Source organism: Nicotiana tomentosiformis, chromosome 11 (genome assembly GCF_000390325.3).
Source record: "Nicotiana tomentosiformis chromosome 11, ASM39032v3, whole genome shotgun sequence".
Taxonomy (NCBI): domain Eukaryota; kingdom Viridiplantae; phylum Streptophyta; class Magnoliopsida; order Solanales; family Solanaceae; genus Nicotiana; species Nicotiana tomentosiformis.
The window spans coordinates 36928016-36943407 of NC_090822.1; the positions used below are offsets into that span (position 1 = coordinate 36928016).

The window sequence follows — 15392 nt, forward strand, 5'->3', positions numbered from 1 at the left end:
TGCATCTAGAGAGCCATCGCTCATATAATACCACAAGCTACACGGGACCACAACACATGTGCAAATAATCAAGCCGTCTCATAACCCACCTGGCACAATAGAGTATTACATGGAATAGCTGGCAACGGGAATAACATCCAATGCCCGAAGACTCCTCTGTAAGCAATGTTATGTCGAATGAACACATATGACTTGATGTAGAGTACACATTCACATTAGACCCACCAACGGACCTCAAGCCAATTCTAATCATACCACACTGGGCCACAACCTTCCAAGGATCCACAATGGCCCTATTCATGACACACACGAGCAGCCGTCCAATCCGGAACAACCCCCCACAGTCCACAACTAAGGAATAGAGTGCCTTCCAGCATAAACTCTTACATTAGCGATAGTACCATGATTTTCATAATTGGTTTCAATCCTTAACAATCAAGTAACTAACATGTTACACTTATACGGTCTTCCCGTGGGTTATACTCCCACGACCTTTCGCACCACGTAGCATAGTCTGCACATCCACACCTCCAACTATACAAATTTTGTAGTGCAAATCAAGAATCCGCAAATTAATACACAATGCCTCTTCCACAGAACACCATTCTCAGGTGACACCGAGATAATGCCAGCTTACTCTGAACACCTGAATTCTCCCCTGCCCATCCGAAATTGTGTCTCCCATTTTTCCAATACTGACTCGCAGACCCGATGATAACATAGAAAATTCCCCAAGTATTTTTCACACTCTACTGCTAAATCCCGGTCTTCAGCCATATAGCGAACCCATTAGAACCATTGTTGAGAGTCACCCACTCTGACTTGGTCCCGAATATAAGACAAACTCTAGTACTCTGTCGGCACATGAACACTCCTAAAGAAGCAACCAGATAAATTATTTTTTTTGTACATCACATCCACAAAAAGCATAAACTTTGAGTCTTCCCAAAACTTGCGCATGAATCGATAAGGCGAAATATAGCACACATTCCTCCGCTTCTGCGCTCCTTCAGCCCAAGGCCCCTTCCCGCTTCTGTGTCCAACAGCCCGCACCTGTGAGCTCGCAGGTGCGGAAATTCCCTCATATTTGTGCCCCCAAACCTTCTTCACGAAAATCACACCTGCGACGACCCCCTACGCACATGCGGCCACTCCTTCCGCAGGTGCGATTACACCAGTCTTCAGCAGCAACAGCATCTCCTCAAATCCGAATTCCATTCTGTTTTTAATCTATTTCAAACCCGAGGCCCCCGGGACCTCATCCAAATATACCAACACATCCAAAACGCGATACGGACTTAGTCGAAGCCTCAAATCACGTCAAACAACATCACAATTACGAATCGATGGCCAAAAACCTTTCTTCCAACTTTCCAACCTTTAAACTTCACCGAACGCGTCTGAATTACACTTACACATTCCGGAATGACGCCAAACTTTACGCACAAGTCACAAATCACGATACAAACCTATTCCAAGGCTCGAAACTCCAAACGGACATCGATAACATCAAAATCCACTTCAAACCAAACTTATGAAATTCTAGAACTTCCAAAATGCCAACTTTCCATAATATGCGCTGAAATGCTTCCAAACCACCCGATACTCAACATGAACATACACCCTAGTCCGAAATTATCATACGAACCTATTGGAACCTTCAAATCCCGATTCTGAGGTCGTTTACTCAAAATTCAAACCTTAGTCAATTCTTCAAACTTAAAGCTTCCGAAATTAGAATTTTCCATCCAAATCAACTCTGAACTTCTCAAAATTCGATTCCGACTACGCATACAAGTCATAAAATATGAAGTGAAGCTACCCAACACCTCAAACCGCCAAGCGACGCGCTAGAGCTCAAGACGACCGGACGGGTCGTTACACCTAGAGCCAACATATTACTCTGGGTGCCATCCTTTTGGTATATAGCGTATTTTTTGTAAAATATCTATCTATATATATATATATATATATACACACACACACATACACACACATAAACTTTTACCCGAGCATCCGGGTGGCGTGCCACCCCCAACCATCTACATAGATCCGCCCATGCAATGACCGATTAAGAATAAAGTTATACGAACCCTGCTTGACACAAGCCTTGTATTTAAGTGAAGAACGATAGAGGGGCGGGCCCTTTGTTCATTATGTTTTAAACCAAGGGCTAATGGCTCTACGAGATTTCTCGGTCATAAAAAAAACAGAATAAAATCAAAAAGAATAGAAGTGAGTCATGAAGTTCAAATTATACAGTCACATAATTTGGACAACCAAAAAGAAAAAGATGGGGCAATCGTTTACGGGAAAGTCGAGAAGAAGAAAGGAAGTCACAATCTTAACCTAAACAACTGCTCACCCAACCGCATAAATTAAAAATAGCTAATGGATATATAATATATGCATAATCTATGTATAATATGTATATAATATTATTTAATACAGTATATAATCTATGTATACCGACTAAAAAAGAGTAAACAATGAATCCGGCAAGCTATTTGTGTAAAGATGCCATCTTTTTATTTGCTTATACTAGATGGCACTTTCAAGTTATTTCTTGGCGTTTCCACATCAGCTACGACGAGCAGAAAGGAAGCAGAGGGGTAAGCCAACCACGTTTGTGTATCTCCCCGGAAGATGAAGTGTAAAATACATATTATATCACACTGAACTCGAGAGGGAGTGTCTGGAGTAAATTTCTTTGAAGTCGGTAGTATCCATGTCATAAACAGGGTTTTAATACCATCCGTCTATCTTAATTCCAGGCGAAGACATGTATTTATTTGTCATAAGGCTTGGACTATACCTACATGCCATTGGCCAAATTGTCAATGAAGTGACTCAACCATGGAATACCAGGATTCAAAACCTTAGTGGGCAAAGCTATACGTCCATGCTAGTAAAAGATGAGCGGAATAATCGAGGAACTCCTAAGCTAGCTAGCCCGGATACTACTGTTATAAGCAAGAAAAATAAAAACAAAAAATAAACGTAAGATGTACTTCAGACAGTCACTTGCATTATCAGGGTTAAAAAGTTGATAATGGGTTACTTTGCAAACATGCTACACATTGAGGTACAGCGGACTTCAGCCAAGACTGACTCACCCCGTGATGCCAGGATATGCAAGCTCTCGCCACTAAGTAGGCTTTAAGTCACAGTACTTGGTCCCAAGCCATTGGTAAAATACAATCAAGATCAAGTAAAGTAGGCTTTAAGTCAAGAAATATAGGATAAACATAAAATCCAGTCGTATGTTCTATATATACATTTTTATGGATTTTTCAGAACTTAGATCAACTTCTAAGGAGGCCTTAAAGTGCCCAAAAAAAGGCATTTTGACCCACAGTATACTAGTGTGGCAGAAGAATCACAGCACCTGTTTATGAGAACAGTTTATAATCCTGTTAACTGTCTTAGACCATGCATCTTCCTTAAAACCGAAATGGCACCAAAATATTTGACCAGTAAACAAAGTATTATTCAACAACTTGGCTACTCGAGAAGTTCACCTTCCAACCCAAGGTATAGGAAAATGTAAAAAGGAGAGAGTAAAGGGTCTTGGACAGAGGTCGCTGTTGCACTTCAACCATAAATTGCAACAAAGCACCTGCAGAAGCAAACAAGTAATAAACCTCACGGACTGGAAAAGTAGGGAAAAAAACACTAAACTACAACCAGACAACGATAAAGAGGGAAAAGAAACCAATTATTTTCCTGTTACAACAAATAAATGCATATGTGAAAAAACACCTCGATTCTTTTTCTTTTCTTTTCAGGTACAGACAAACAAGAAATGCTTTGAAACTGTTTTTCTTAGCATAAAGACCCATTCCCCACCCTATTTTTTTTTTTGAGAAAGCACCCATTCCCCACTCTTGAAATGGAAGATACCAGACGAATTGGTAATGATGCTGTGATCTCTCAATTATTGTCAACTTGATAACAATATGAACAGCTATGATAAAAGTGAATGGGAAGCTAGTGACCGCAGTTCATAAAAATAGATCAACAGAAGAGCTCTCTGTTTAGAACACATCACTCATCAACGAATATGATGTCTGATACAGTTGTGCTGCTCTTTACTATTAGTTTCCTCACCAAAGAAGCTTTACATTGATGACCCTCAAAATCATCTAACGCAACTACTCTTACCCAACACCTAACGTGTTCCTCTTCGAGCCCCCCTCCACACACAAACACAAACCAAAGAAGAAGCTCCATAATCCCTTTTCCTCTTTTAATACTTTTTGCTGTTAAACGGCTTTTATATGTTTTTTGTGATTATGTTTCAGATGATTCCCTAGTAGTTATTGAATTGCTGAACACTAGAGACTGGATATTGAATCAGCAATGTACCTGTACACAATATAAACCAGCAAAAAAACTTTTCTCAGCTGCCAAGGAGAACTTTCTTTGGGTCAAGCTGGCCACTGCAATAACTTGATGGAACAGCAGAAAGTTCCTGTCTTCCTCTCCACTCTTCACCGGGTTTCAAAGTGATAGGTTTTTCCACTGCCGCAGCCTCAACACACAGCATGTGCTTGTACTCTTCATCTCCAAAATCAGCCATGGCCTTTGCCTTCTTGTCCCAAGGGTTCCACACAACTGGGAAGAAGAAATTACAGAAAGAAGTTACCTTCCATTACGAAAAGCCAAAGAACTACAGTGAACAGTTTAAAATGCTGGATACTCCACTTCCTACGTTCTACAAATGTTGAGTTTCTACATGCCTGAACAATTTTGTCAAGATATACTAAAGAATGGCATGGGAGGAAAAGAGTTCTGAGAAGATCAAGCTCTTATCCATATGAAGCACAAAATAGTGACTCTTTCACGAAGACTGACATGGGTGAAAATGTACTCCTAACCCATAAGAAGCACAAAACAATGACTTTTCCCTTATTGCAACCAGGAAAATATGCATATATTTGGTTCCTATCCCAGGAGAATCAGCAATCAGTAAACCAATTTACTCTTTACATAGATGAAACTCATTGCCCACAGGAAAGCTCTGAAGATTGTCAATTACCTGCATCCGGTAACCCATCCTTACGGAGCACAAATGTTCGTTTCTTTTCATGATCCAGGATCGCAATTTTTGTGGGAGTACTGAGATATATTTTATCCACCTAATGAACACGGCAGAAACATCATAAGAAACAAATGATATGTGCCAAGCAATGCAAGGAAATAGTCGAAGCATTAAATGATAAGATGTTTACTTCAGACTCAAAGGTAATTGCATCGCCTTGCTCTGTGAATCTCTCCTTATTCTCAAGATAATCAAGTGTCTCTAGCCCCTCAACACGGACTTCACTGTTAAAAGAAAAGGAGAAATGATGTGAAGAGCTCAAAGATCAACCCCGGGATAATTCAGTCTTAGAAATGTTTTTATCCTTTAACTAGCAGGTCACTATAAACTTGGAACATTATTTAGACCTCCTCCCCAGGTTAACAAAACTCAATAGACCTCTTCTCTAGTTTAAAAATGCCTATGACCTCCCTGAAAGGTAAAAGCGACCAGAACATCCCCCCTTCCCCTTTTCAGATCATGAATTGAATTTAAAACTAAAAACTTAAAGAGGAAAAGATGAGGATGAAGAAACAAGCCTAAGAGTTTCTGTTCTTTATTCTTAATGTTTAATGATAAAAAAAAAAAAAAAAAAAGAGGCTACGTAATAGCAAGAGAGACCAGATGGCAGTTGAGAGAAAAGAAGAGCAAGGGGAGCTAAAGCTTCTTCCTTTTTTCCCCTGAGCTCTATGCTTGCTCTTTAAGATAAGTAAAATTAATTCACACGGTCGGAAAAATATTCTGTACAAGATCTATGCATAAATAGAGAATTCCAAACATAAATTTAGGTCTTACAAAAGTTTACCAGAACATGAAATTCTAAAACCGATACTAAAACCATGTTTTAAAATAATAATTAAGGAGGTTCCCTTTTTATATCCCGAACCTGACAAGAGCATTAGTACAACTTTCATTGCACTTATCTAGGAGGACCAGACATCAAGCATCAAGTACTACAAACCTATAAGTCCACTCAGAAACATTTCCTTTTTTGATAATGGCGTCTAGTGAGAAGCATCTAAGAGATCTTTGCTAACACATTCCTTTAGACAATTTATAAATTGAAAAAATGCTTTTCTTCAGACATGTCACATTACAAAATGTTTTTGTGTAAGGTGAATATTAGATACTTCACTGTTTCAAATGAGTGAACGGACTACACCATAAGAGGAGGGGAACTTAGCCTGCTTCTTGTACTTGGTTCGGAGGAGGCGCATAACTATTAATTGAGGTGTAGAGACAGAGACAGCAGTGTCAATAAAAGCCATTGATTCATAGCTTAAACTGATTGAGGGATATAAAGCAAGGGATTGTTGCTTCCTGAGCGATGTGAAGCGCATGTAGAAGTGTGCGCTAGTAAAGTACAAAGAGAAACCTATATGGCATTGATTTGGTTGTGAACCAAGGATTCACCATTGACAGAAGGATTTAAGGCTTAGGTAGCTAATAGTCAATACCCAAGGCCCCCAAGTGAAGTAATCCAAGACATGAATTGGACGCCAAAAAGAAACAACTGCTTCTTTGAGTCTCGCTTTAGAAGGCAAAAGCGGAAACTTTATTCAAAAGAAAGATGTAAAAATAAACAAAGAAAGGAAGGGTGAAAAAGGACATTATGTTATTGAGTACTGAGCCTCATTTGCATGTTTACTTCAGTATTCTCTTTGTCGTCCTTGTTTTCTTCTCGAGTTTGTAATGCCTCTTCTTCTACTACTTATGTTTCTTTAATTCTTCCTTTTTTTCTTCTTTAAGCAATAACTTTTTCTTTTTTTTTTCTAGTATGCAAATCCTATTCTTCCAGTCTGCAAATATCTGCCAAAGATAAAGTCTATTTGTCTATGGTCATCTCCAATAATATATGTTATCAAGTGTGCCTCCTCCTTTTCTTAAAATGTGTTAGCTAAAATTAACTCATAAGCTAAGTCGAACTTTTGAATATCCTTTCCCCATTCCTAGAACCATATCCCCCATGTACTCCGTCACCATCATTATATCTACACACATTCATTCAGATCTATCGGTCATTAGGTAATTCTTGTAGCTTTTGAAAATTCTGCACTTCATCTGGAAGAACCATGCTTTTAGCTTCTTGCTTCTCCATTAGAGCCCAGTAATCTTCTCATTTTTTTTATTTTTTTTTGCACTTTCCACTTTTAAAAACACTAGAAGATGATACTGGGAGGGGCATGCATTTTAAGAGATGATCTGCAGAACCTCTGAATTGACCAAATTAGTGATATAATATGCTAATTTTTCAACAAATAAGGGAGCTTCTTTGAGTATGATTGTATTGCAAGTAAATCATTGACAGATCCAACGAGTTGATGGCCATGTACGGTCTCTATGCACCTACACTCCAAAGTTTGTTACTAAGCTTCTACTTTAACTCACCTCATCTATCATGCTAGGATAGAAATTGTACTACATATGCTTTTGTCCATTAGGGAAGAGAACAAAATAACAGAACAAAATAACAGAACAAAGAGCGGAAGATTTGGTATTAATTTATTCCAACGGCATTTTTGTTAATGAGAAGTTCTGGAGATTGTAAGATGTGGGAAACTGCCTGGAACAAGTTTGACTCACTCAATGAAGTGGGTATCCTTGAGATTGCTAACCTTTCCATGAGCCAGCAGGTGGTATGAAGGAATTTATTTTTCTGATGAAAAGGTAAAGAAAAGTACTAGTAGTATTTACGGATTGAGGTACTGTGTAAAGTAATATGCAGATATTGAGATCGATTCCAGCTTGTGTTTGTTTCATGATATTATGGGACCAGAGGTGCATTGAGGGTAAAGCTACACCTGTTATATGTTGAAGTATAGATGCTTAATTCAGTTAGCTCTCTGCTGCAATTTGACATACGAATATATTGAAAAAACAACAATAGGAACCATTAGCTTGTTTCAACAGTAATCTGTTATATAAGGGGCTAACCTTTTTGTTAATCCTGCACTGACTTGATGCATCTCTATATTATATACAAAATCCTTATTTACTCCTAAAAAGCATATAATATTCATATTTACCTACATCAACCAAAATCAGTGCAAGTGATAATAATTATTATAAAAAGACATTTCGCGGAATCACTCCTCAGACGTTCTGTCCCCTTTGAAACTCCAACATAAGTGAAGGTGAAAGAGAAAAAGATACCTCAAATTAGTAAATCTACCCATATCATGTTTTCCCTCGTAAAAATAATCCCATAGTTATTCCCGCTGAACTTTTTCATTACCAAGCACGAGTTTTCATGGAAATACAAAGACAACACTAGTTATCATGGTAATATATCAGTCATTTTACCTGCAATTAAGTTTGTGAATTTTTCAGAATCCGAAAGGGAACAAGTCTTGGGAGGAAAAACAAAGAAGAAAATATAAACCACATTGGTAAACATACCTGATGTCTGAAACAGAGAAATAGGTGTGATACGCAAATGTAAATGAGAAAGGCTTTCCATCAGTGTTGGTGTTTCTAATTCGAGACGTCAACATCAAATCTCCACTGGGACTTAAAGCTACCCGCAGCCGGAACTCAAAACTAAAAATGATTATTGATCCATGTAAGGAGAGAGAAGTAACAAAGAAGCCTAATAAAAGACTAATATGTATATTGACAGTATATATCCATGCCTGTGAGGCCAGATCTTCAAGTCCTCCTCAGAGGGTTTCAGAATCAAGTCAACAAAAGCCCTTGAAGAAGTAGCTGCTGGAAATGGAGGAGGGTCTTTGTCAATGCTCCAAAACCTGTTTCGGGCAAATCCATGCGGCTCAAGAGAGCCACGATTTGCAAACTTTGCAAAGAGAAAGCAGCATATTTTGTTACCAAAATGAGCAACAAATAGCAAAGTCAAGAAGATGCTTCAAAATCAAATACCTGTGGAAAACATATAGGAATACCACCACGAATTGCTTTCGGAGGCTTAAAAATGGCCTGCGAAGTTGTAGTAGATTAAAAGTAATAAAATTATAAACATATATTGTCATATTCATCCAATTATACCAATTAAAAAAGCTCATGCCCAACTAAATTGTTACATGACAGTTTACTAGGTGAAGTCTGTGGCAGGACATGGTTCTATAGCCAGCATTAAAGGAAGCAAGAAGAAAGTTCAAATTGTGCTTCAAAACAAAGATTTACGTTTTCTTTCGCCTCTCTTTTAGTTAGGTAAATAGAAAACTTGTACTGGAATGGGCACCAAGGATATGCTACCCCAAGTAAAGGGGTTATACAAACGAAACAAAAGAAGGCATTCAAATTCTACACAACCCCCATCTCATTCAAAAACCAAGACAATTTGGCTTGACTTAATGTCCATAACAAAGTCCACTATAATCAGATTAACATCCGCAACACAATCTATTGAAGACAGGTGGAGGTATCCAATATAGGTGTAGATATGGAAGTCGGATGTCATAGCTAAATTATAAGATCCAGGGATACAGTCAGGAGTGCAGGTCAGTGTTATTAAAAGCGCACGCTTCTCGCTTAAAGCGCAGAAGCAAGGCGAGGCGACTGACCTGCGCTTTTCTGCCATAAAGCGCGACTCACATGAATAAGCGCACGCTTTACGCTAAAAAGCAAGAAGCAAGGCGATGAAAAAAGCACAGAAAAGCTCGCTTAAGCGAGGTCCAGCTATCTGCTAGGGTTTTTTTAAAAAAAGAAAACTTGCAAATACACTTACGCACAATACTTCCAGACATCTGCTTCTCTGCTGCAAGGCGACGACTACACTGTTCGAGTAAGCTTCTCTTCTTCTCTTCTTCTTCAGTTCTTTCTTCTCTTCTCTTCCTCTTCTGATTCTTTTTTTTTTTTTTTTTTTTTTTGAAACTGGTAACTTACTTCCTCTTCTGATTTTCTTCGCTTGTTCACTGTTCGACTCCTTTTTCTCTTCTTCTTTCTATTTTTTTCAGTTTTTATTGCTCTGTTCTGCCCTAATTTATGCTCTGTTTTTCTCTGTGTGCTCTGTTTTTTTTTTATTTTCTGTTCTTCACTGTTCACTGGTTCGACTCCTCTCCTCTGTTCTCTTCTTTTCTATTTTTTTCAGAACTCATTTCTCTGTTCAGCCCTATTTTCTAATTTATGCTTGTGCTCTGTTTTTTCCAAATTTCTGCTGTTTTTTCCAAATCTATTATTTATTTCTTGATTTAAGAATTGAAACATTTGCTTAATACGTTATTTTTATTGAGTTCTTGGTCATTTATCTATGCCTATTTAATTTTTTTTTATTTATGTGTTAAATTGCGCTTCACATGAAAAAAGCGCGTGCTTCGCTTCGCGATTCCCCGAAGCCTCCTCGCTTTTTTCCGCTTCTCGCTCTCCAAAACACTGGTGCAGGTAGTGGTGCTAAGATATGAGTAATAACTGTATAGTGTGTAATATAAAAGTATTTAACTGAAAATTCATTGGACTAACCCAAGTATAAATAAATTGTTTTATTCCATAAGGATATCCATACAGTAGCAGCAAATTCTAATACATTCATGTGAATGACAAAGATACCATATGTGGATAAATATATACATTACACATAAAGAAAACAATTCCTCCCCAGGCAAAACTTTGTCCATCAACTTGTCTTGTTGCGATAGAGTGCCACTTTCAATCCCCAAAGGGCAGCAACTTCTAAGTTGCTTGGACACCAGTGCGGATGTCCGACACGGGTGCGGATCTAGAGGTCGGATCCTTCGAGATGTAAATTCTAAGATTCGGGGATACGGATCCTAGTACGGATACGGGTGCGGAGATCCGGCTAAAAATAATTCAAAAAAATAAAAATATCTCTAATTTATGAGAAATTTTGTGGAATATTTATGTATAGCTTGTAAAGTATGGATTTCTTTTTTATTCTCAAGTTGTAGATAAGTAAAGGATTGATTTTCTAGATAAGGTATGCTATTTTCTTCAACTTTAACCTAGTTTTGGTTCTGATTACGGGAATCAAATTGTATCTCGTCTCGAATTTTTTCGTCCGCCGTGGTCAAAGTACCCAAAATTGTTATGACCAGATCACGTACGGATCCCATACCCACACCCATACTAGTGTCGTGTTGACACAGGTGCGGCACCTAAACTGCCATGTCAGAGCAACTTAGAGCAACTTTACTTAGAGAGGGCTTGACTGCTTTACCTTCAAATTTATTAGGTCCAAATAAAAGTGCGTCACAAACTACGGATAATACGGGCTAATCCGATCCTTTGTAGGTTTACCAACATAAGGACAGCTTCTCACAACTGCCAAAGCTTACCACCTTAAGGATGTAACTAAAAAGGATCATTGTGTGTGCGTATGTATAAATAATACACATACACATTACATACACATATCTCTGTATGCATGGGTGTATACATACACATATGTATGAATAGATCTCATCGCTACCTAAGCTTACAGCCTTGAAGATTTAAGAGAGAAGTGTGTATAAGTACATATCCATATACATAAATACATGCATATATATGTATACACACAAAACCTAACAAATCGGGGAAAAAATGTAACTAAGCAAATCGAAACAATAAATTCAACCAAGCTACACTTCTTGGTCATGGTTTCAGCCTCTGCACCCCAGGTGAGTTGACAACCTGATGCATATCCCACACCACACCCAATTTGTATTGGATTGACATGGGTGCACGGCAAGAGGTTTTGGAGGTTCCATGTAATATAGAAGTAATATGTATAGTGATTTTTCCAACGAGTAGACAACTGTTTATGTTCACTGATCTGCTAACGTACATGCCCTATTTAAAATCTCCCAAACCATTCAGAGGGGAAAGGACTTGTATAAGCAGAATAAACTTGTTAATGTTTCCACTAAGGTTGAAGAAGCAAGACAATCTCCAGATTCGAAAACCCTTTTACTCCTGCAGGCTGCAGGTAACTAACTACTAAGTATTGTTTTAGGTCTCAGTAGCAATTGATCTTTTCAGCATGTTCAACCAACACAAGAGCTAAATGTTTTGGCACTCATAGAACCATGTGTTGGATAGTCCGCCCAAAATATAGGTCAAAGGTGGTCAGCGAAGGGAGGAAACTCTTCAACTCACTCAATGGGAAGAGGATGAAAAAATTTTATGTAACAATATATTCCAGAAATTCTTGAAATTAGCTTTCCCTCCACCAACCAAAACCTTGCCTTAGAAATTGATCCATAAGTATTTCAAAAGTAGCAGTCAGAATACATAGGAAACTAACAGAAAGTCATTTTAGTAATAGCTGTTTGACAGAATATTCCATCAAGAAGGTACAACATGAAAAATACCTTACTACTAACGAAGAGCAATTCCTCTCCGTGATCATTCTTCCAAGATGTCACCTGACCGCCATAGAGATACACCTGCAAAGGAGGACACTTAAGAAGGGATGTTGATAACTAAAGTAAAATGCTAAAAGCATATAAAAGAGTGCAGAAAAAATTATAATGACACATTGAACACAAAAGAGCTTTATAAAAACTTCAAAAATTTGCATATTGTAAACAGGAAAAAAACCAATCCTCCACCCCAAAAAAAAAAAAGAAACAGAATGCTTGAGATTCTCCCAGAAGGAAAACCTGATAATGAGAATTCATTCAAACAGAAGACATAGGTCTCTGTACACCAAGTCAGTAATAAGAAATGGAGGAAAGTCAGGCGAAATCTTGCAACGCCATTCACCAGCTTAACGTATACAGTATATATATACCTTCCCTGACTACTCTTCACAAGCTTATGCGAGTCAATAATAACTACAAATGTAAGAATACGCACAAGGAGCAAGGCTGTTGCTCAATGAAACCTGAAAGTGCGGAGCATATCTTGGGGTACACAATCTGTTTCACTACACTTTCGCTCTCCTAGAGATTTGAGAGGTTTAATCCTCTTGGTTTTGATTTGAAAGTACACCCAACAATGTTGCGAAAAAACATTTTCATTTCAAGTTCCAATAAAGCCACACTGCTTAATCATCAAAAGCTCAAACGCAATAGTCAACTACTTGAAAACGGCAGCCACTCCAACTGGCTGGAAAAGGGGATATTATATTAAGTGTAATCCATTCTTTATGGGTTTCTACCGATGCATGCACTTTCAGAAACTGAAGGTTTTATCAGTTCATCTCAAACCAATTCAACATAACAAGCCCAATACGTGAGTTTCTCCAGTGTATACACAAACAAACACAAGCAAAAACTAAAGCAATGCCAAATAAACCATATTAGCATTTCAAACAATGACAATCGACATTCTACTGAATTGCTACACAGATTCAGATCCTCACCCTAATGGCCCCATTCCCAACCCTATACTTTAAAAACAAAACCCATCTCTATCTATACCAAAACATCACATAAATTTAAAGATAAACCATTCCACAAATCAAAAAAAAAAAAAGGGACCCAATAAAAACTAACAAAGATACCCACAAAATCTACCCGAAAACCACTAAGATTCAAGAAATCAAAACATGTATTCCTTAAACAAAAAAAAATCCCAATTACACATAAAACCAGTAAAATTCAAGAAATAACAAATTTTCCAAAATAACACAGAAACCAAATTACACGAAGAAAGAAAATGGAAAGATCTCCCACAAAATCTACATATTACCCATTGAACATCAAGAGATCAAAAAGAAATTCTATACATAAAACCACTAAACTTCAAGAAATCATAATTTTTTTAAAATAACACAGAAACCCAATTACACGGAACAAGAAAAAAGAAAAGATCTCTCAAAATATCAAAACATTACCCGCTAAACTTCAACAAACCAAAAAAAAATGACAATGAAAAGCTAACAAAGATACCCCACAAAATCCACACAAAAACCACTAAGATTCAAGAAATTAAACATGTATTCCTTATAACAACAAAAATTCCCCACAAAGAAAACAAGTAAGAATCCAATAAATCATAAGTTAATTCAGAATGACCCAGAAAGAAAAAGAAAAGATCTCTCGCAAAATCTACACATTACCCACTAAAAAACGAAAATGACATTTTAAAAAAACGCGATGTACCTCGGCAGAACTGCCGCGAACCTCCCGGAGAAGGACCTTTTCGAGGCCATTGACGCCTTTCGTTAACTCCACTAATGGCTGTTTCTCACTACTAGTAGAAGACGTCATCCCCTAAATGCCTTTACCCAATTCCACAACCCCTTCTAGTTCTGGATCAAATACAATATACCTTTTTTCTCTTTCTCTTTCCCTTATTATGTTTATTTATTTATTTAGTATTATTCTAGTCTATTTCCATCAAAAACTTTTTCAGTTTCTGCTACTGTTATATACCAAATCTCTTTTCTTCTTCTTTCCGTTTAAGACAACCCCACCTCTCAAACACACACACACTTCTAACTTTATTATCTTTGGAGGGGGTGGGTCTCTTTTGAGGATAGTGGGGCCCTGGTACCGTGAGAATTTCTTTTCTGTGATTTTTACTACTCCACCTATTATGTAAATAAATATATTACCATAATCATTCAAATAAAAAATTTAAAATACTGAATTTTCTTTAAAAATTATGAAAATGTAACAACTTAATAAAACAAAATTAATTTGGGATGTGGTAAATAGAAAAGAGGAAATGAATTGTTTTTTGCCAAAGAATAAAATTGAGCAAAGGTGTCTACAGCATCCTCTACACAGCCAAACTTTGGAAAAAGTACTTCCAAAATATTTCGTTTACTAAAAATAAAAAACTTACCAAATACGGACATAAAAAATATGATAATTGAAAAAAATAGTATTTTTTGAAGTTATGTTGAAAAATATATTTGAAATTTAATATTATATTTGGACGTGTATTTCATTTTAAAAAATATTACAGTTTTATCATAAAAGAATATTGTTTACTTGAAGAGGAAGCTCTCACTTATATGGCTATTAGTGGAAGTCATGTTTTTCCTCCCGGCGCACGTTTAGTGAGATTTGCTAGCGTACACAGACTGTGAGAAAATGACTTCTACACTATCCATTGTGCCTTCGTCGGCGGTGATCTCTGCTCTTAGTCACACCTGCGAGTGGGATTCAACATCATATGCATCCATTAACGTTCGGTAGCTTCCTGCCTCTCAAATTTCAACCCATCCAGGAAGAACCGAAAAGTGTGGAGACAACGGAGAATCAACCCGACCTAGCTGGAAAACAAGTTGTGAGAATAACGGGGACTAAAATTTCTCGTCGACTCCAATTTTCTGAAGTTATGAACTCTACGAACCCTAATCTTGTTGCTGCAACATCTCTTTCGATGGTGGAACAATGTTTGAAGGAAGATTCCCCAAAAGAGGAGAAACCCTACCAGCGGAATCGTAACTCCCAAATGG

At 37.5% G+C, this 15392-nt stretch overlaps 1 protein-coding gene across 1 annotated transcript; it reads right to left on the reverse strand.

The window, feature by feature from the left end:
* Nucleotides 1-3207: 3207 nt before the first annotated feature.
* On the reverse strand, nt 3208-14466 carry LOC104096049 (putative glucose-6-phosphate 1-epimerase). The gene is made up of 9 exons (XM_009602338.4): nt 14086-14466; nt 12349-12423; nt 8960-9016; nt 8716-8876; nt 8483-8623; nt 5235-5328; nt 5042-5141; nt 4369-4617; nt 3208-3619 (listed from the first exon to the last, which is right to left on the reverse strand). Exons 1-8 carry the CDS (start codon nt 14191-14193, stop codon nt 4403-4405), a joined length of 951 nt encoding a protein of 316 aa, XP_009600633.1. The 5' UTR covers nt 14194-14466; the 3' UTR covers nt 3208-3619; nt 4369-4402.
* Between the last annotated feature and the right edge of the window lie 926 nt (nt 14467-15392).